General features: G+C 36.8%; 1 protein-coding gene across 1 annotated transcript in view; it reads left to right on the forward strand.

Moving 5' to 3' along the window:
* eprs1 (glutamyl-prolyl-tRNA synthetase 1) overlaps positions 1–23,092 on the forward strand; it is a 55,013-nt gene that overhangs the window by 10,661 nt on the left and 21,260 nt on the right. The window contains exons 4-17 of the mRNA XM_059985822.1: positions 1,634–1,790; positions 2,257–2,396; positions 5,246–5,340; positions 8,729–8,855; positions 9,478–9,670; positions 10,866–11,037; positions 15,761–15,994; positions 16,171–16,255; positions 16,392–16,451; positions 17,840–17,950; positions 18,399–18,535; positions 18,623–18,830; positions 20,052–20,164; positions 21,580–21,694. Of these exons, the coding sequence (XP_059841805.1) occupies positions 1,634–1,790; positions 2,257–2,396; positions 5,246–5,340; positions 8,729–8,855; positions 9,478–9,670; positions 10,866–11,037; positions 15,761–15,994; positions 16,171–16,255; positions 16,392–16,451; positions 17,840–17,950; positions 18,399–18,535; positions 18,623–18,830; positions 20,052–20,164; positions 21,580–21,694 (1,947 nt within the window). The remainder of the gene's footprint in view (positions 1–1,633; positions 1,791–2,256; positions 2,397–5,245; positions 5,341–8,728; positions 8,856–9,477; positions 9,671–10,865; positions 11,038–15,760; positions 15,995–16,170; positions 16,256–16,391; positions 16,452–17,839; positions 17,951–18,398; positions 18,536–18,622; positions 18,831–20,051; positions 20,165–21,579; positions 21,695–23,092) is intronic.

A 23,092-nucleotide genomic window follows, 5' to 3' on the forward strand; every position in this document is an offset into this window, starting at 1 on the left:
ATCTGGAGAAATTCATGAATGCTGGATGAATTCAGCAGGTCAGGCAGTATCATTGGAGGTAAATGAGCAGTTGACATTTTGTGTCAAGCCCTTTGGTAGCCACAGTAGAATGATGCTATTACAACTCAGGGCACCGGAATTCAATTGAGACATTATCTGTAAGGAGTCTCTGTATGCCCTCCCCTTGGAATGCATGTGTATTCTCTGGTGCTTCTGTTTCCTCCTGCAGTCCAAAGACATACCGGTTAGTAGGTTAATTGATCAGTGATTAGGCTAGGGTTAATCAGGGGTTGTTTGGCAGTATGGCTTGTCACTTTTATATGGAATGTGGTTTTTTTTTTTGTTTTGTTTTGCTGAGAACAACCAGATAGAACAGAACAGGATAGGGTCAATGCTAGGCCCTTGAGCAGAAACTAGGCATAGTAATGTCAGCATGGAAACAGAAGGCATTATTGGTGATTCCCTTCAAATAAACCCCTAGTTTGATTACACAGCTGAAAGCAATTCTGGGCATTTGATTTTAGGAGTGATATACTGCTTAAGAAAATAATGGTTTTATAAGAATGATGCCCGAAGAGACTGTCCAACTATAATTGTATAGTCTTTGGAATTTAACATTGTAAAATGGATTTAGTAGAGTTGCAGAGTAGGTTTTTAAAAAAAATTTGGCAGTTTCACTCTAAGTTTTATACTTAAAAATTTTGTCGCAAGTTCAGTGAAATTTTACAGATTTCTGATTTGGAAATGTATTGGTGTCGTCATCATCATCATCACTAGGTCTAAATCCTGATGTTCTCAACACTCACAGGAGAACGACACTTTGATAAGGTAGCTTATCCCACCTTCTCAAAGCCTTTGAGGGAGGGGCAATAAATATTGATGCCCAAGTCCTCACAAAATGTCAGACCTCATTATTGACTTTGGTCCGTTAAGTTGAGGGATGTGACCAACAAGTGTTCTTTTCTTTGTAAAATTAGAACAATATATTTGTGGAAACAGGCATTAAATGTGTTATAATTTCTAATGCTAAAACAAATAGGCCCACACACATTGATGTCACTCGATAAATTTTGTGAAAACATTGTGGACGTGTTAAATGTAAAAACATTTTACTGAGCTAAATTCCAACAATTCATTGTGATTAAATTGCTGTGAAAATTTCATTGATTTCAAGGAGGCATTTGTGACAAGTAAGACTTTTTTAATCTTATAATTTTTATTAAGAAAATTTGATCATATCCAGATACTTCATTGTAAATTGATGATATGCTGCTGTACATTTCTGCCCCACTGGTGTGAAAACTGGGGACCAAGGCTTAGCTTTGGGCCTACTCCAGCTGCTCCGGGAGTGGATCTGGGACTCAGTCTAGTTTGGAATGCTGTTGGCTTGCTTCTACTGTTTGACAATAGACAATAGGTGCAGAAGTAGACCATTCGGCCCCTCGAGTTTGCATGATGTGTTTTTTTTTCCCCTCTCACTTTCTCTGTACAGTTTTTTTCTATTGGTTTATTTGAATTTCTTGCTTTGTGGCTGCCTTTAAGCAGACATATTTCAAGGTGTATAGTTTATACATTCTTTGATAATAAATGTGAATTTTAAAACTCATGCCAGCAATAATCTGTTTGCTTGCAGGTTGATCACTGGTTGGAGTTCAGCAGCACAAGACTTGTGAGCTCTGCTTTGTTTCCTGCTGCAATACAAGATCTTAATAGAGCACTCTCTCTCAGGACCTACCTAGTTGGACATCAGTTGACCATAGCTGATCTATGTGTATGGGCAGCCTTGAAAGGTTAGCAAGAGAATTACATAAATTCAGCATTTATATTTAAGTGTTGTTTTGAAATTGCAAATATAAATTTGTGTGTGCGTATAAATATCCACTTGAATATGCCTGTAAGGGGAAGAGACATTAAACAGACTGGACCTGTGGTTTCTTAAATCTAGAAACAAGTGGAGAAAGTTGTTTACAAGTCTGGTAAGGGGTTTGGTCAATGATATTGAATATCAGATATTGATGTATTTTTTCAATCTGTGATTGAATTTCTAGAATACAGATAGTAAATTAATAAGTACTGTTTCTCAAAGGATGCTAATTTAGCAAGAATTATTTTTTAAGTTGAGAGATTTTATCATTGGTAAATTGTACAGTAGTAAGTAAATGAAGAATCATTGTGAGAATAAATTGCTCAATGGCAATTGTTTAAATGATAGTCAATGGTATAATTGGATTATTAAGACTATATTTTTATTAACAGGCAGTAACCTTTATCAGAAACTGCTTGGCCAGAACAAGACACCAGCTCATGTTAAACGGTGGTATAATTTCCTTGGCTCCCAGAAAGCATTTCAGTCTGTGGATAAAAAATGGGCTGAAGTAACACCACAGAATAATGCGGTAAATATGCAGTTTTCTAAAACCTCATTGATTAATGGTTCAGTATCATCATATACGAGTTGACATAAAAATTTTGTAAATCTGTAACTATGGATGTCACAATTATGATATACACATCTAGTATCATACAGCTCTGTCTTAAGGATTAATCATTGCCAATTTAGCTGTATAAATGCAACAATATATGGTTATTCAGTGGCCATCCCTTGGTTCGATCTGAACCAACCTTCTGACAAAGAATAATCCTGTGGTAGTGTCAGGGTAGGAAGTTCCAGCATGTGGACCCTACACAAATTAAGCAACATTGACTTATTTCCAAATCAGAATGGTGATTGATGTAGCAGGGTGCTACCATGTGCATGTAAGCAGATTTGAATTTATTTTGAATTGCCTTGTTTGTTAAATCCAATGTATTTTGTAGATGGTGTGTTCAGGCATTACTTAGTGCTGCTGTTGGGGAGCGGTTGGGTGATGATGATAATGTTTCATTGTCCTGTACATGGCATGTTTTTACAAGCAACAAATCATGATGAATTCTCAATATCAAAGTGTGGAATGAGAAGCCCTTTGCAGTGTACAGTAGACAATTCAATAATCAACATTGTTGTCCCAAATCTCCATATAAATGACTCTTGAAGAGCATGTTAAAGGGGAATGTGTTTCTATCTTGGTTAGGTGCCACTGAGATATGTAGGGGCAAGGGAACCCAATCACAGATGTCATTTTGCTAATTTGTTACTTGTCCTTTTGGTGCTGCTGTGTTTTTGAATTAATTAAACCACTGAAGAATTAGCCTTTGGACATCTTGCTCAGCCAATTTCTAAACTAAATTTGTCTCATAAAACAAAATCATTTACTGCTTTTCTGTATGAGGAATTCCACATTTTTAAGTTAAGTTTTAATTGCATCGTATTTCATAAAAGGACTTGACTGCTTTCACCAGATTAATTCTTGGAATGGTGGACTTGTGTGGGAAGAGATTGTGTACACTGGACTGATAGTCCTGTAATGTTTAAAAAAGATTGAGAGATTTTAAATTAACAACTAACCAAGCAACTGTTTGCATACTAAGAAGAAAGTTTAACATTGCTATCATTCTATGTGTTTAGTTCCTTCCTAAGTTCATTCTTGAAATAATCAATGGAATTAATGTGTTTATTTAATAATTATTGGTTGCTCTATAATAATTTGAAAGCTGCAGTCAGTTACCTATTAGCAGTGGTATCATTTGAATCCCATTGAACTTCAGTCTTCTGGATGAAAAGCTGTTTTGATCATGCATAAGGGCCTTGTAAGTCACACTATCTTGTCTGCTGCTAAGTGCAATAGGATTTTGGATTTGGATATGTGGAGTAGACAGCTCAAGGTAAAGACTTTGAGGGCAAAATATTGCTTTACTTACAGTAATTGTATTAATTACAAGCTGTATAGAATTGTAGATCCCATAAATGTTGCCTCTTAAGTCGACAAGAAATTCAGCAAATACTCACTGGAATTTAGAAAAATGAGGGACGGTCTCATTGAAACCTTTCGAATGTTGAAAGGCTTAGGCAGAGTAGATGTGGAAAGGATGTTTCCCATGGTGGGAGAGTCTAGAACAAAAGGGCAGAACCTCAGGATAGAGGGGCATCCATTTAAAATAGAGATGCAGAGAAATTTCTTTAGTCAGAGGGTGGTGAATTTGTGAAATGTATTACCACAGGCAGCTGTGGAGGCCAAGTCTTTGGGTGTGTTTAAGCTAGAGCTTGATAGGTTCTTGATTGGACATGGCATCAAAGATTAAGGGGAGAAGGCTGGGGACTGGGGCTGAGGAGGGGATAAAAGGACCAGCCATGATTGAATGGTGGAACAGAGTTGATGGGCCAAGCAGCCTAATTCTGCTGCTAAGTCTTATGGTCTTAAGGAAATTACAAGTAACCATCTATGAATATTGTATATCACCTGTATCTAAGATTAGATTTATTTGTCACATGCTCATTGAAACATACAGTGGAATGCAGCATTTGTGTCGGTGATACTCCATAACAGTCAGTGAATGTGCTGAGAGGCAGCCTGCAAATGTTCTCATGCTTCTGGGGCCAGCATAGTATACCCACAACTTATTAACCATAACCAGTACGTATGTTCTTCGAATGTAGAAGGAAACTGGAGCACCCTGAGGAAATACACATGGTCATGGAGAAAACTACAAACTCCTTATAGATGGCAATGGGAATTGAACCCTGATTGGTGGCGCTGTAATAACATTACGCTAACTACTATTGCTACAGTGCAACCCAAAGACTTGCACTTGAATATCCTTAAGCTATTGAGTATAACGCAAATTACACTGCATCCACAACTTAAATGATCATTAGCAAACAGAAACTCATTCTCAGACACCAGTGGATTATCAATTCAGCTGTAATCACAACGCAGCTTTTTAACTGCAACCAGTCAAAGCTGCCCTTCTCCTAACTGATCAATCCCAGGGGCTCGACTTTTCAGGCTGAGACCCTTCGTTGACTGTTTACTCTTTTCCATAAATGCTGTCTGGCCTGCTGAGTTCCTCCAGCAATTTGTGTGTGTTGCTTTGGATTTCCACAGTCTCTTGTTTTTTTTTGTTTTTGAGAATCCCAAATACAGTTAAACAGCAACTTTTAAGTATTGAAAAGCTGATTTCTCCACTACATCATTTTCCTGCTTGTTCTCTCTTCTGATTTGTCAACTGTTGTTAATCAGTGAAGGCCTAAAAGCCAAGATCTGTGAATTTCATCTTAAGCTATCATGAGGGTTTTAGCAAATGCTTTGTTGAAGTCTATATAACTAACACCTGTGTTTTATCCTTCTGTGCTTCAAAACTTTTGCAGACCAATGAGAAGAAACAGGATCGTGGAAAATTTGTCGAACTGCCTGGTGCTGAAATTGGGAAAGTAGTAGTAAGGTTTCCTCCTGAAGCTAGTGGGTGAGTTCTGAATCACAAATCCTTGCTGTAAATTATTGGTACATTAATAGCTTTAAATCAGTTTGTATTGATGGATTGGACTCTAGTTATTGGAGTTGAATACTGAAAATATTAGTAGTTGTCATTTTTTAATTTTAATACAGTTGGCCCTCCTTATCCGCAAGGGATTGGTTCCGGGACCCCTCGCGGATACCAAAAAAACGTAGATGCTCAAGTCCCTTTTTTTTAATAAAATTTTTTTTAAATTAAATTTTCAAATGGTTACAGAAGGAAAAAAAAATTATCAACCCTTCCCCCCCTCCCCTTAACCCCTCCCCCCTAACATATCCCTGTAGAAAGAGAAAAAAGAAAGGAAGAAAGAATGCCTGGATATCGGAAGATCCCTACATGCTCCACGGAGTTCATAATAGCTTTAATATATTTATTTATTTATTTCTGCAAATAACCAATAATTTTATCTTCGGAGCACTTATATATTTAATCCTATCTTTTGTAAATAAGGGCACCAAATTTTCAGAAATATTTCGTATTTATCTCTTAAATTATAAGTAATTTTTTCAAATGGGATGCAGCTAAAAGCTATATCTATTTTCATTTTTTTAATGTATGTTAAAATTCTTTTTCTTTTCACTGGTCCATTAAGCCCATTAACATTAAAACTTTAAAAATTCAGTAAATTAGTCATTATTTTTAACAGGGTTACTCCAGTCTATAGTAATACCTAACGCTTCAACTTTCGTAGTACCTTGGGGAATCTTTTTAAAGTTCTCTGTGTTGCTATGTGTCTCCCCCCCCCCCCCCCCCCAGATTGTCCAGGCAAAGAAAGAAAGATTAAAGAAAAATAGATTATAAAGAAAAAAAAATAACAAAATACCCCCCCTATTAATGTTGTGAATAAAGAAAAAAACACAATATTACCCTCCTCCGTTGTACGGGTCATGGTAATCACCATGATTACACACTTGAATCCGGTAGCAATCGATCCGAAGTTCCCCCAGCTCCCCGTAACATAAAAAAGTATATATATAAGAGAAAAAAAATAATATCACTACTCTTGATTAATATTTCTCAAATTTTTACCTTTCTCCCACTGTATCATATAATTAAGAATATATTTAAATATTCTTCTGTCCTTAAACATCCATCAACTCCATTCACTGTCCCTGTCTTCATCTTTAATCCATTTCACTTTTAAATCTTTGGCTGTGGTTAGCGAATATTTAGGAGTTCTTGTGTGAATTCTTCCGCATCCTGGTAATCAGTAAAAGATCTTCTTTTTCCATCATTCAAAAAAATTATCAGGGTTGCTGTGTGGCGCAATATAAATTTATAACCCTTTTCCCATAAAACTTCTTTCGCTGGGTTAAATTCCTTCTTTCTCTTCAAAAGGTCATAACTTATATCAGGATAAAAAAGAACTGTTTTCCCTTCTATCATCAATGGCCCGTTTCTCTTTCTGGCACTTTGGGCAGCTGACTTCAGGATCTTTTCTTTATCTTGATATCTTAAGCATTTTATCAAAATTGATCATGGGTTTTGATCAACTTGAGGTTTTGATCTTAAGGCTCTGTGAGCCTTTTCAATTTCAATTAACTGGGTTCCTTCTTCCATTTCCAAAATTTCTGGAATCCGTTTTTGAAAAAAATTTATTGGATCCTCTCCCTCTATACTTTCTTGAAGTCCAACAATCTTAATATTATTTCATCTGTTAAAATTTTCAAGTGCATCCACTTTTTCCTTCAACCGTTTTCTTTCTGATGTCCAGGCAGAAATACTATCTTCCATTTTATTCACTCTATCAATGGTGTCTCCCATTATTTCTTCTAAGTTTTTAATTTTCTTGTCCATTTTGTCTTGTCTTTTCATCATTTTATCAAACATAATCTTCATATTTTTAATATCTTTATTACTTTTAATGCTTTTAATTCATGCATTATTTGCACCAAAGATTTTTTTATGTCTCTAATATCACCTCCAACCTCTTCCTGTTCTTCTTTGTTTGTCTCTTCATCTTCATCTGATTTATCCAGAGAATCTGATTCCACCTCCTATCCACTTTCACTTTCAGTTCTGATCATAGCTGGGATTTGTAGTTTGGGTTGCTCGTGTTTGCGCATGCTCTTTCCTTCACGCATGTGCAATTCCTGTTGCTCTTTCTTTTTTGGAAACGGTTGATGTTGCCGCAGTTTCCTGTTCTGTATCGCCGGAGGTAAAATGCACTTGAGCCCGAGGCTCTTTCATGGCTGCCGGCCTTGATTCTTTTCCAACTTGTGTTGTCTTCAAAGTAGTAGTTTTCTTCTGCTTCCGTTTAGGAGACGTATCTTAAGACAATCCTGAGTAGTTTATAAATAATTTTTAAAAAGTATTTACTAACTTTTCTTCACTTAAACATTATTTTACTAGTTTTTTACGGGAGAGCTGGATTTCCACGTCTCGATCCTACGTCATCACGTGACGTCTCCCTCAAGTCCCTTATTCAACTTGTCTCAATGCAGTGGACGTTAGGACCCAGCGGCGGATCTCTGAATCCGCAGTGTTTCTGTTCACAAAAATAATCATGATAACATTTGAAAATAAAGTAGAAATAATAAAGCGATCGGAAAGAGGTGAAACACCATCAGTCATTGGAAAAGCGTTAGGCTACATTGGTAAACGATCGGAACTGTTTTAAGGGATAAAGTGAGAAAGGCCCTACCCTGATAAAAGCTACAGTTATTACTAAGCAAGACAGTGGTTTCATTATTGGGTTTTGGGCTTTTGATCCTCCCTATCAACCCGGCACGGATGGAGAGCGCACTAGGAAGCGATCTGTCACTGGATCGAACTCGGGAACCTCCGTTCCCGAGCCCGGTGCTGAAACATACGTTCTTAAGCGTTTTATATGCATAGAAAGGTAAAATATATACTATATACTAAGACAAACATTTAACTGACACTAAATAATACCGGATGTACCTGTTCCAACTTACTTAGTAAGAGAACTTAAAATTTTTTTCAATCCTGATCCATGATAACCCACACACATCCTCCTGTATACTTTAAATCATCTCTACGTTACTTATAATACCTAATACAATGTAAATGCTATGTAAATAGTTGCTATACTGCAATGTTTAGGGACTAATGACAAGAAAAAAAAGTCTATACATGCTCGAACAACAGGTGCTGGAAGGGCACTTCTGGGTTTTCTCGATTCGCAGTTGGTTGAATTTGAGCATGCGGAACTCGCGGATAAGGAGGGCTGACTGTAATTGCTATCTTCTAATTCTGCAAAATGTTTTTGAATTTGAATTTGTAGAAAAAAAACACAGGATGGTTGAAGTAAGCATTACTTTTACTGATATGTGCTTTTTCATTGTTACGCTTTCATTTCCTTTGCCGAGTGCAGTTATTTACACATTGGTCACGCGAAAGCTGCACTCCTGAATCAGCATTATCAAGTCAGCTTTAAAGGGAAGCTCATCATGAGATTTGATGACACCAATCCTGAAAAAGAGAAGGAAGACTTCGAGAAGGTTGTTACTAAAATGGATTTATTAAATATATATTGGCAATGTTAGAGCCAGTCACCATTCACCTGATTTCAAATAGTCATTTAATTATAGAAGTAAATATTTTTAATTAATGCATAGTTTTATCTAAAGCAAAAAAAAAATCAGTACTTAAGGACTGTACTGTTGCCAAATCTTAGGTTTTCAACCAACACAACGGTTGTCATTATCTGAGCTACATTTATTCCCACATCAAATTAAAATCTGAGTAAACTGGATAACAGCTAAAAAAAAATCTGTGGACATCATATTGAAATTATAAATTCTTTCACTACAGTAGCTTCATTTTCTTGATCTCACAAGAGTAAGAACCCACAGGTACCTGTGTTCCAGTGAACACAGTAGTAATGAGTACAAAACAGATTTTGAGTTCCTAAAGTACCATTTATCAGTTTCAGTGTTGCTTTGTTCCATCGTGATTTTGCATCATGTAGATCTGAAACTAGGAGCAAGTTACTTCAAAATATGTTTCTGGACATTGTAATCTATGAGTTTTTATTAGCAACCTGTAATGTGGAATTAAATGAGGATTGTTACCTTGCATTTTGAGTAGTTAATTTATTTGTATATTAATTTGTTCTTTTAGGTTATCTTGGAAGATGTTTCAATGCTACAGATAAAACCTGACCAATTCACCTACACCTCAGACCATTTTGCCATTATAATGCAGTATGCAGAGAAAATGATTAGAGATGGAAAAGCTTATGCAGATGACACTCCTGGAGAACAAATGAAACAAGAGCGTGAGCAAAGAATTGAGTCTAAAAACAGAGCTAATTGTAAGTATTCTGCATGCTATCAAACTGGGGGGTCATCAAATCCTTATTGGTTTTTTTAAAGAGCAAACACGAGGAAATCTGCAGATGCTGGAATTCAAGCAACACACACACAAAATGCTGGTGGAACACAGCAGGCCAGGCAGCCTCCAGCCTGATGGCACGAACATTGACTTCTCTAACTTCCATTAATACGCCTCCTCCCCTTCTTACCCCATCCCTGACATATTTAGTTATTTGCCTGTTCTCCAGCTCGGTATCACTTTCGCCAATCACCTTTCCAGCTCTTAGCTTCATCCCACCCCCTCTGGTCTTCTATCATTTTGCAATTTCCTCTCCCCCCACTACTTTCAAATCTCTTACTATCTTTCCTTTCAGTTAGTCCTGATGAAGGGTCTTGGTCCGAAACATCAACAGTGCTTCTCCTTATAGATGTTGCCTGGCCTGCTGTGTTCCACCAGCATTTTGTGTGTGTTGTTTAGTTGTTTGTTCTTTACTTTAAAAATAATGATTCTTGCTGAAATATATTCTCCCTCTTTGACAAAGGGACCTACTAGTCTATTTGACTGCAGTGAAAAATGTGTTGTGTCAATCTGCTTGACTTCCTCAAAGATGATAACCATGAATGGCTATTGCCCTTATAAGTCATACCATAAAGTGAATGGAGACAAAAAAAGTGGCATGAAGAAAAATGTCATAACACAATGCACAGTTAGAATTTGTAGCAAACTATCTAATGAAATAGTGGGTGCTGAATCATGTAGTGTGTAATAGGCAATTAGGTAAGAACTGGAGAAGTAAGTATTGTAGGGATCTGACTATCTGGATAAATTTTTTGAAAGAGATTCAATGGGCGAAGCTATGGGGTATGTCCTAATTATAACTTCAGAAGCACAAGATCTTGGAGAGCAAAATGCATTTGCTGAGTAGAAGTGCTTGCTAAGTGATGCTTGGTGATGTAACTTCGGAGTAGAATACCAGTCCACTGCAGATGTGGTATTCTAAATGTGCTATTGTGCTTTGTATTGCACTATCTTGCATTAATGTGACACAACCAAAATAAAAAAAATACTCTGGATCTCTAGGCAATGGTGATAATTGGGGGAAAAATTCACTATTATTTATTTGGTGAGGGGTTCATTAAATTAAACTCGAATAGATCTTGATTCTTGCATTGCTTCCTACTTAATTTGTGCAGCTGTGGAACAGAATATCCAGATGTGGGAAGAGATGAAGAATGGAACAGAATATGGACAAACCTGCTGTTTACGAGCAAAGATTGACATGACCTCCAACAATGGTTGCCTCAGGGACCCCACAATCTACCGATGCAAAACTGCGCCACATCCTCGAACAGGGCTCAAATACAGGTGCGGTATAAGCCACACTTAGGTTTTGCATAGAAAACACCAGAATGTGGAAATTCATTTTGCCTTAATTCTTGTATCTATATTAAAAAAAAATCATATAGCAACTTTGGTCCCAGACTTTGAAAGAATTAATATTGTGGTCGCAATAGGTGGCTCAGTATCATTTTTTCATGGGCAATGCTGTATAGAATATGCTAGTCTGACTAGGGACACCACATCCTGAAAAAAAAACAATATACTTAAGTCATGTAAGTCATAGTATTCTCATTCTGGTATCCATCCCATTCACCACAGAGACATAAATTAATAAAATTCTGCTTCATACACATTCATTACTCAGCAATCTTATGCTTTTGGTATTAAAGTTAGAAATTTGCTGATGGTACAGGGACATTGGAAAGTAACTTGTGAGGAGGATGCCAAGCCTCCAAAGGGATTATAATTGTTTTAACTGAATGATCAATGTTCAAGGAATATACTTTTGTAGGAAGAAGTAAGACACAGAATATTATTTAAATACAGAATGACTAAAGGTGGCTGCTGTTCTAAGGAATCTAACTTGTACATTGATTTAAAGTAATTTATTACCAAAATAATGTATATGTTACCATATACTTATCTTTTGCAGAAATTTATAGGAAAAAATTAATACAATAAAATTTATGGATGACTACAAAGACTAACGGCCAATGTACAGAAGATATTAAACTGTGCAAATAAAAATAAACTCTGAGAACCTGATTTATAGAGTCCTTGAAAGTAGGTTGTACATGTAATGAAAAAGGCAAATGGAGCACTGGCCTTACTTGCAAAGGGGGATAGAGTACAAGTGTTGAACAGTCTTGTAGCTCTGTAGGATATTGATGGTTTTGCGCTTTTTTGGGATTCAAGGGAGCGAAGCTATGTCAAAATTAAGCTTGATTAATTCAAGAGGATTTAGATGATACAGATTGTGAACAGTGGGCAGAAAACTGGAGTTGAAGCTGAGATTGGATGTGTCATTTTCTTGCTAAATGGGGCTGGATGGCCAATTCCTAGCCCTACTCTTGTGTTCTAAGAAAATGGTTGCTAGGGGACTTTTGCAGGAACTGATGGATTGTTGTTGGGTAACTTGGCAAAGTGTAGGAGCGTGGCTTTGCTCACTGTCATTTTCTCTTTCAGCTGTTTGTTCTGGATTTTGTCTGGTTCCCCAATATGCCGCACAATAAAATCTAATGTGCCCGGTCACTGTATAGAACCCCTTGATTTTGGACTGGGTTAGCAGTTGCTAGCAAGTGGACATCTGATCTATTAGAATAAACAAGTCCATTTGTGTATCTAGCAGCAACTTCTCACTCATTAATTTTTCTGCTCTCCAGTCAATTAATCTATGTTTTCATTCCCTTCTCCATTTTCTTAAAATATTCTGACTGATTTGATACTGAATTTGCTATTCAAGATTTCACCTTTGATTCAAATTCTGCACTGGCATTGAATAATAACTCAATCTAAGCAATAAAGCAACAGACTATTGCTTGATTTTGTTTAGTTCCCAGATGCTCTAAAATGCAGCTTACTACAACTTTCAATGCACAGTGAATATGGCTGTTAAACATTTTGTTTCTCTGTGATAAATTCTGGCCCTGCATTGTCGGTTTGTTATTTGCCAGGATGATATTCCGATGAACACCTGCATTTTGGCAGCATGGTTCCTTAAGGTTGTTATAGCCAGGGGTGGTAGTGGGGAAAAGCTCCGACTACCTATTAAATGCTTTCAATTGCGTGCATCTCAAATAATCCTCTTATAACCAGGTCCAGCTCCTGGCTTTCACATGTGGCTGAACTATCAAGCCCAGCAAAACTGTTTCTACTGTCAGGAGAAGGTGCAAAGGTGAATTACTGGCGCCTTAAAATCAGTTGCTTTGGCAGGTGGGACTCATCACCCATAAATGGCGGCTCAACTAGGAGCAAGAAAACTGATCTCAGACCGCTGCTGCCTTGCAGCTACACCCTACTCATGGAGAAGGCTTTGGGAGTAAACCCTGAGTAAAAAGTCTGGAGTTGGAGTCCTTGAGGCAGTCCTATGTTGAGCTTAAACTCCTGCAACTCTGCTGGTGCCAAACTGTATTGGGCTCTGTCATTTCTTTGGATTCATGTACTGCATGGAGAGAGGGAGCCTGCTACATGGGCAACAGCTTTCTCTCCATATCATATTACTGGCTTGTGTATCATGTAGACACTAGGATGCAACATCCATGGCCAACGGTGACCAGCAGAGGGCCTCATGGTGGTAACATAGCAGTTAGCGTAATGCTACTACTGATTCAGTTCTACTGCTGTCTGTAAAGAGTTTGTGTATTTTCCCTGTGACCACATGGGTTTCCTGTAGGTGCTCAGGTTTTCTTCCATATTCTAAAGACCTATGGCTTAGTAGGTTACTTGGTCACGTGGTGTAATTGGATGGCACAGTCTAGTTGGGCTAGAAGTGCCTGTTGTTGTGTGGTATCTCTAAATAAAATTATTTTTAAAATCACCCTTTATTCTGTCAAGCAGTTGTAACTGATGTCAGAAATCTAACTACTGCTTTCCATGATACTACTTTAGTAGGGCATTCTTTATGTGAAAGAATCCTGGAGGTGCTTTAATAATGTAATTTTTTAAAATAGTTATTTGTATTTGCATTCTTTTTTCATTCTCGTCATTATCATTTCTTTTTTCTTTATATAATATTTCACCCAAGATTTTTTCCCCATGGAAATGGAACCTTTCTATATTACACTTTCACAGGCCTCATCTTCCTGTGCCAGTTCCAATAGCCCTCGATTCCCTGTTGATCTAGCCTCCACAGCCCTCTAGAATAGAGAATTTCAGAGAGTCACCATTCATCTGCGAGAAGTAATTCCACTGCACCTTAGTTTTAAATGGCCATCTCTATGTCCCATTATTCAAAACTCCCCCACTAGAAATATCTCAGTACATTCTCCCTGTGACTACTTATGTTTCCTTTAGGTGCTCTGCTTTCCTCCCACATTCCAAAGACGTACCGGTTGTCCTGTGATTGGGGGCTTGCTGGGCGGTGTGGCTCAATGGGCTGGAGGGCCTAATCTATGCCAATAAATAAAAATAAAATAAACTGCACTGTGGTGCTCCCTCAATGTTGTAATTTTCAATAAGATTACCTCATACTTTTTGCATCTCCTCGGGAAGTGGAGTAGTCTATGCCTGTATGTAACAAATCCAATGTAGCATTCAGTCTTGGCTTGATAGCTGGCAAGTAACATTCATGCTTTGTGTCAGTCAGTGATCTTGGCCAACGGGAGGGAGTCTGACCATTTACTAATTATGTTCAGTGGCATTAGTGTCATTGAATCACTCACTGTCAATATCGTGAACATGAAACAGATCTGCACAGGCCATATTGCCAATCTAACTAATCCTATCTGCCTGGACAAGGTCTATATCCCTCTATGCCCAGCCTGTACATGTGCCTTGTCTAAATGCCACTTAAATGTTGCTGTCATATCTGCTTCTACTATCTCCCCTGGAACACTTTCCAGACACATATCACGCTGTTTAATCAAAAACCTTGACTTACACGTCTTTTTCAACCTCTTCCCCTCTCACCTTTCAACCTATGTAATGCAGTATTTGACGTTTCCACCCTGGGAATAAGAATGTAACTGTCTAGCAATTCTGTGCCCCTCATAATTTTCTATACTTCTATCAAGTCACCCCTCAACTCCAATGCTCCAGTGAAAACCAAGTTGTCCAGCCTCACCTTACAACTAATGCATTCCAATCTTAGCAACATCCTGGTGAACCTCTTCTTCACCCTCTGTGTTCTCCTATTGTTTGATTATTATGATTAATCAGAAATTTAGCTGAATTAGCGATACTATGGCAGGAAAATTAATTCAGTAAGTGGAAATGGAAATGAAATAGAGCACACCGAAGATTAATGTTGTTAGTTGACTTGTAATTTCAAAAACAACAGGGTAATATGTAGAAACTAGATTGTTGATGGACTTTTACTGTGGGCTGATTAGTTTGCATCTATTCTTTTCTATGCTGGAAGGCATAAAATGGGATGTGGAGGGCTGTAAAGGAATGGTTAATTTTGTTGAAGGCAAGGTGAAAAGACGAGCAATATAATAAAATATAACTTATTATTCTGAAATTATGTTGTAGAGATAAACATCTGACAACCCTGAAATCACTTGTAGATATGTTAGTATAGTGGGTAGCATGACATTATTACAGCTTAGTATCAGAATCTGGAGTTCAATTCTGGCACTGTTTGTAAGGAGTTTGTACGTTCTCCCTATGACCATGTGAGTTTCCTCTGGGTACTCCAGTGTCCTCCCACAGTCTAAAGAAGTATTGGTTTGTAAGTTAGTTGGCCGTTGTAAGTTTACCTGTGAGTAGGCTAGTGTTAAAAAGGTGGGTTGCTGGGCATCGTGACTTGTTGGACCACAAGGGCCTGTTCTACATTGTATCTTTAAATAAATAAACTTGAACAGTAAGACAAATAACTGGGAAGTATTTCTTAAGGAACATTTGGTGAACAGTTTGGAAGCTTTTGGATTGGTAGACATGATAATGTAAATGATCAAAAGGTAATTGTTAGAATTGTATACTTGAAAAATGTTGCATTTTAACAGTGATGTAACTAATTGAGATGTGTAGTGAAGTATTGCTACAGGTCAATGGTCATGTTTGAATTTCCATTTTTCCCCTCTTGCAGAGTCTACCCAACATATGACTTTGCGTGCCCAATAGTAGACAGCATTGAAGATGTCACACATGCATTAAGGACAACTGAGTATCATGACCGGGATGAGCAATATTACTGGATAATAGATGCTCTGGAAATTCGAAGGCCTTATGTATGGGAGTACAGCCGTCTTAACCTAAATAACACTGTTCTGTCCAAGAGGAAGCTTACGTGGTTTGTCAACGAGGGATTGGTAGATGGATGGTACGGTTATGTTAAAATTATGCTTAACTAGTGCTTAAGCTTAACAATAATAATTTATAGATGTCTTTTTTGATGGTATTTTATTTTAAATTGTTTGAAATGTTCTCAGATTTTTTTTATTATAATGGATTCTTGGAATACCATTTCTCTTTCAAAATTTCTATATTTGATTTTAGGGATGATCCTCGCTTTCCAACTGTGCGTGGGGTCCTGCGGAGAGGAATGACTGTTGAAGGATTGAAACAGTTTATTGCTGCTCAAGTGAGTTGAAATGAGTGCTTTCCTGCATAGATTCATGATACTTTACTATTTGCATTGTTTCCAGTGATTTAGAGTAAAAACTTGTGCTAATGTTTCCCTATACAAAGATCTAAACATGTTAAATTTTCTGATGCAGGGTGGCTCCAGATCTGTTGTAAATATGGAGTGGGACAAAATCTGGTCCTTCAACAAAAAGGTAAATATATGACTTGATGGAAGCTTCTTTTACACCTTGCTGAGTAACATTTGGTTTTGCATATACTTTTTGTTAGAAGTTCTGTATGCTTTGTGTGAATTTAGTATATCAAAAATTACAGCTTTTGTGAGGAAAATGGAATGTTCTTTTGAATGGTTACTCGATGACAACTGTTTTCTCTGTTGCCTGAAAAAGTAATAAAAAATCTTAATTTTGGTGCAATTGTTTACTTATGTGCTGGACTAAGATTATGAAAAGAGAAAAATTCTCTATTCTTTAACCCAAAATGTGCAAATTTACTGTGAATTAAACACAATCTGTGCATTGCATTTTCTGCTTTCAAGCTGCAAATTAACTGTAACAAGGTATTACTTATTTTCTGCTCTAATTAGTGTTAGGTTTACTACACAGCTTGAAAAGCATGGCAAGAGTGCTTTAAAGTTCAAAGTGAGTGCAAGCTTGACCACTTTTTGAACTATTGTGTTCACTTTTTTTCTTCTGATATGGTTTTCTGCACGTTTTGGTAGCAAAATAGTTATTAAAAATGGGATTGTGTATAATAAAAATGGAAGTAATTTTTTGCTATATCTTATGTAAACAAATTTTGCATTTTTACAAAAATTCAAGTGTTATTTCATGACTGGAGCCTGATTTTTAAATTGTATTTTTCCATCACAAATCTGGTAACTAATTCTAGGAAGAGGCATATTTATTGTGTTTAGCTAACCATTGCAAGTTCTTGTAATTTTAAAGTGAAAAAAAATCAAATGTACAGTAGTTGTAGCTTTAAAACAAAACTTTGTTGTTGCACATACACAGTAAAAACACTGTACCATGTACAATATGGTTTATTAAATATCTCAAATTTGACACAGATAATATCTAATGTACAATCCTTGTGTGACTAAGTGCAGAAACACCATTCTGTGACTTTGGTTACTTGGCCAAAGTCTTGACCTAAACCATTTGAATTTGATGTGTTGAACTAATGTCTTGCTAATATACCCATTTGCTTGTACTTCAGATTCATTCTTCCTGCCTTTTTAATGTTCATTTTCTCCTGTCTTCATACCTAAAGGGATGGCTTTTTATTTTATTTTAGCTCATATTGGGGATTGTTTATGTTGTTGCACTTAACTGAAAATCAAAATAATATTAAGGCCAATTTTTATTTATAAATGATTTGGGCAGTTAAAATTCACGTATGCACTGTAACTAGCTGCCCAGAAATACCATTTTAAATGTATAAGGAACAAGAAACTCTTAAAAGCTCTCTTTATGCATCAAGGTAAACAATTCCATGTATTCTTATTTTGCAACTTGCATGTAATTGAAGATCAAACATAATTTTGGGCTGGGTAGATATAATGAGTACATCTGTTTTTCAGGTTATTGATCCTGTAGCACCTCGTTACACAGCATTATTGCAGGATGAGGTGGTGCCTGTGAGTGTTCCAGGGGCCAAGGAAGAAATGAAGGATGTGGCCAAGCACCCCAAGGTAATAGACCTTAAAAATAAATAGGTAAAGATAAAGTAAGAAAAATCCTCTTGACAGAGATTTCCCAAGTCTTACGTAACCTGATGTGGATAGCCTACCTTGCTAGTGTATCAGGTGTGCATTCCAGTGCTCTGGTCTGGGTGATAGTAAGGCCTTCAAAGATATTTCTGAGGAAGCTTCTCCCCTCAGATGTCCCATTCCGAGTTGAATATTTTAAAAAAGATTTAAAATGGCTCTTCCATTGGAGACTTTTAAAAGCTATTAAATGAGGTAAATTAAATTCTGAAAGTGCTTTTAAGCCTCATTACAATGGCTGTGATTAATGAGATAAATCTGGATTGAATGACTTACACCAGTAATGGTATCACAAACTTACTGGATTTTTTTAATTTTAAAAAGCCCTTTACTGAGTTGTACTTTTTTCTTTGATTCTTGCTCTCTCTGTCAGAACCCAGATATCGGGCTGAAACCTGTATGGTATGGATCGAAGGTATTAATTGAGGGAGCAGATGCAGAAACGTTCACAGAGGGAGAAATGGTTACTTTCATCAATTGGGGTAACATTAACATCACTAAAATTAACAGGTAAAAGACACAAGTTTGTTGCTTTATTCATAAGAACATGACATTTGGTTCTTTATATATCAGATTTAATAAAACGTTTTATTTTAGAGATTCCAAGGGAAAAGTTGAATCACTTGAAGCAAAGTTAAATCTAGACAACAAAGATTATAAGAAGACAACAAAGATTACATGGTTAGCTGAGACTCCACAAGCTCCATTGATTCCCACAGTATGTATCTACTATGATCATCTAATATCTAAACCCATCATCGGCAAGGATGAAGATTTCAAGGATTATGTTAACCGAAACAGCAAGGTAATGATTTGTAGTGTATGTTAGTTGCTAGATAGAATTTTAGTCATATTAGTTGCTTACTACAAAATGTTTGGGTGCACTTGGAGTATTGTGTCCTGTTTTCTGTTGTCAGGAAAGATATGAAGCAAGAAAGGGCTGAGGAAAGATTCACAAGAATGTTTCCAGAATGGAAGGGCTTGAGTTATAAGGAGAGATTGAATAGGCTAGGAGCATGGGAGGTTCACATGATAGATGTAAATTTAATTATGTGAGGCGTGAATAGCTCTAAAGTATAGGGCAAAAGTTCAAGGTGAGAGGGAGGAGGTTCAAAGGGGATCTGGAGTGAGCTACCAGAGGAGGTGGTGGAGTCAGGTATATTTTCAACCTTTAAGGAGGATCTGGAAAGGTACTTGAATGAACAAGGCATGGAGAGGAATGGAATTAATGGGATCAGTATAAAAAGGCATGATTATGTGCAGGAACATGGTGGGTCAATGTACAACTCTGATTCTGTAATTTTGATGATTTTGTTTTTAATCCGTAATGGAATTTGTGCTCTTTTCACAATTAGTACTATATAATCTCGAATATGATTTCCAACTAATAATTAACCTTGTTCATTGGTACCATAGAAATTAAATAGAAACAAGTATAAATCTTTAATTATTTTCTGCGCTTTCACACGCTTCAGTGTTCGCAAACAATCATAGTGAAACTTTGCAGAAGATAAATAGTGACAGAATGGAAAGTGACAATTCCAATTCGTGTTCAAGTGTGTTATTCAACTGTACATATAGAGGCCGTTAATGCTCTGAAAATTAGCTTTTAGCAGCAATGGCACAGTATCTTATGCAGAATTTCCCTTAAATATGTTACTAATTTTCTTGTTTATTCAGATGCTTTACTTTTCATTTGTTCTACTTGTAATCAATACATTTTGAATGATACTCTGTCATTTTGGGAAATTGTTCCCAGTATGCAAATTTCCTTTGTCAACTTTCGTTGACAATGAGTTATTGCATCAATCAGCCAGATGCAATAGGCAGCTTATGTCTGATCTTGAGTAATGCATATGAATTTAATGTACTCATGACTGCTCAGGTGCAAATTATCCAAGCATAATTGATGAAGCATCTTGTTTGATTGAGCTTTTTTGGGCAGTTTCAGATTTTGGGGCTTTGTATTGTAGTTTAACATTACAAATTGTTTGAATGAAGGAATTGAAGAGGTTTTTTCCCTTAGAAAGAGGAACTAATGTTGGGTGATCCCTGTCTGAGAGATCTGAAGAAAGGAGATATCATTCAGCTACAAAGAAGAGGCTTTTTTATCTGTGATCTGCCGTATGAACCAGTTAGGTAAGTAGTTATGATAATTTGACTTGTTATACAGGAAGAATATCTAACTAAAGAATGAGCATAATGGTTAGAGCAACACAGTTACAGCTTGGGATGTCAAAGTTCAGAGTTCAATTCCGATGTAATCTGGAAGGAGTTTATATGCTCTCCTTGTGAATGCATAATTACCTCCAGTTTCCTCCCGCATTAACCAACTGGTTAATAGGTTGATTGGTCATTGTAAATTGTCCTAGGATTAGGCTGTTGGATTGCTGAGCTGGTAGGGCCTGTTCCATGTTGTATCTCGAAGTAAATAAATAAATGATTAATGTTTCTGGTTTAATGGTCGTATGGTAAGAGATGTGTTAAATTTTAGCCTAATGGTGATAAGTGTATTGACCATTAGCTTTGCTGTCTTTGTGGTGCTGGTCGACCACTTTTTTTTCATTTATGGCATAAACATTTCTAAATACGGCAAGTATTGACTATGATATTTACCAATATTTTTAGAGCTGTGTGTGGCATTAATTTGATTTCTACACTCTAGAGCAGTGGTTTCCAACCTTTTTTTGGCCATGCCCCACCTAATCACCTCTAAAATCCTGATGCCCCCTGTGGTGATATATAATTCTTATTATTCAAAAAGTGAACTCCTATTCACCTGGAGGAAGCCTAAAAGACCATTAACTTGGTTTAAACAAGCTTCCAAAGAACATGGCATTCATGAAAGAGAAAAATAAAAGAACCAGAGGACTGTTAAAGTTCTGAGGAAGACATTGCTAAGAAATTGTAAAAAAAAATTAAGTGATATTAAAATAATAATAATAATAAATAAATAAAACAATGCCGATTTGTTTCTACAGCATACAAAGACAGATACACCGTTTAAAAGAGATGACGCAATGTACACACCTTCACACCACCAAGAACTGAAAGCTACTGCAAAAAGCAGCATTGGCGCGACCTCGTACGAGTTTCTTACGCATTTGGACTTGTTCATTCGTTCCTTCCTACATCAGTCAATTCATTAATTTAATTATGAAAGCCATTTGATGGTTGTAATAATGGTGATACACTATATATACAGTACATACGCAATTACACATGTACATACACAAGTATTTATGTATGCATTCTGTATATACACATATGTATTAACTTGCGCACACACACATACTCACATAGACTTACTAGAAAAAATTCACTGTTAATAACTCATTCTCGAATTGCCCCCCCTTAAAAATCAAATTACCCCTCCCCCCATGGGGCTTACGCCCCACGTTGGGAACCACTGCTCTAGAGCAACATAGATATGAAAGCTGCATTGCATAATATAGGTTCCATATTTAAATAGCTCCATAACATTATAAAATAAATTAAAAAGCTGTTTGTAATTTGATTGATGTCAGTCATATGATTTTCTGTTTTTGATATAGCCCATACAGTTGCAAAGAATCTCCTTGTGTTCTGTTTTACATTCCTGATGGTCATACCAAGGAAATGCCTACCTCTGGTTCCAAGGAGAAGAGCAAACTTGACGTAGCTAAAGTGGTGAGAAAAGCTATTCAAAAATGTAGACTCATAACTTTATTTTTAATCCCAAGCAATATTCTAATAGGGAAATTTATCAATCAATAGAAACCTTTTGATAGATGCTAGTCTTTAGGCAATTTGATTTGTTCCATCTGATATCAAGAAACACATAGGATTGCAGCAAAGGATATGGGCCCCAACAGCATTCTGGTAAGAGGGTGGAAGGTTTGTATTTCAGAACTTGCTACACCTAGGTTGTTCTGATGCAGCTATAATACTTACACTGAACATGGAAAATTGCTCATTTATGTCCTGTTCATAAGTAGAACAAATCCATTGTGGCTAATTACCACTCCATTAGTCTATTCTTGATTATCAGCAGGATGATAGAAGAGGTGCTTATAATGTCTTACAATCTTGATATGATTATGATTCATCTGCTCACAAAAATTCAAGTTTGGATTCTGCCAGTCACTCAGTTCCTGACCTCATTACAGCTGTCGTCCAAACATGAGCAAAACATCTGAACTCCAGAGGTGAAACATGAGTAACTGCTGTTGATATCAAGGCAGCATTTGTTCAAGAATGGCATCAAGGAGTCCTGTTTAAGTAGTTTACATTTAAATGCAACAAGACCCAGAACATGGACAGGCATATGTTGATAGATAGCAAGTAATATTAATGCCACACAAATGTCTATCTCTAACAAGACAAAATCACCCATTGATACCAACCAGTGTTGTTATTCTGAGTCTTTCACTAACAATACTCTGGGGGTTACTATTAACCAGAAACTGGAGTAGCCATATACACAATGTGGCTACAAGATGAGATCAGATGCTTGGAATCCTGAGGTGAATAACTCACCTCCTAACTCCCCCAAAACCTTTACGAGGCTTAAGTCAGCAGTGTGAAGGAATACTCTCTAATTGTCTAGATCAGTGAAGCTTCACCAACACTTAAGCTCAATACCATATAGGACATTACAACCAACTTCATAGGCACCCAAATCCAGAACCAATGATTCAACCACTGATGCATGGTAGCAGCAGTTTGCACCATCTGCAGGAAGCACTGCAACTGTTCACCAAGATCCTTTAAGTTCCTTCAACATCTGCACTTCAAGGACTGCAGTCGTTCAAGAGGCAGTTCTTTACCATTTTCAAGGGCGTTTAGGAATGGAAGTGCACATCGATTGAAATTCAGTTTTGATTGGTGTAGTTTATTCATAGCTTGTTGTAAAATCCAGAAAATATAAAAACCTGTGGGTTTTATTTCCTTTGTAATCGGTGGAGGTAAGTTGACAAAGCAATGGCATTTCGACGAAGGACTATTTTTGTGCTTGCGTACATTTATTATGTCTTACTTCTGAGGTTTCTCAACAGAAGTGTTTTTAAACACTATTAGCTCATCCGG

Source organism: Hypanus sabinus, chromosome 12, assembly GCF_030144855.1.
Source record: "Hypanus sabinus isolate sHypSab1 chromosome 12, sHypSab1.hap1, whole genome shotgun sequence".
Classification (NCBI taxonomy): Eukaryota; Metazoa; Chordata; class Chondrichthyes; order Myliobatiformes; family Dasyatidae; genus Hypanus; species Hypanus sabinus.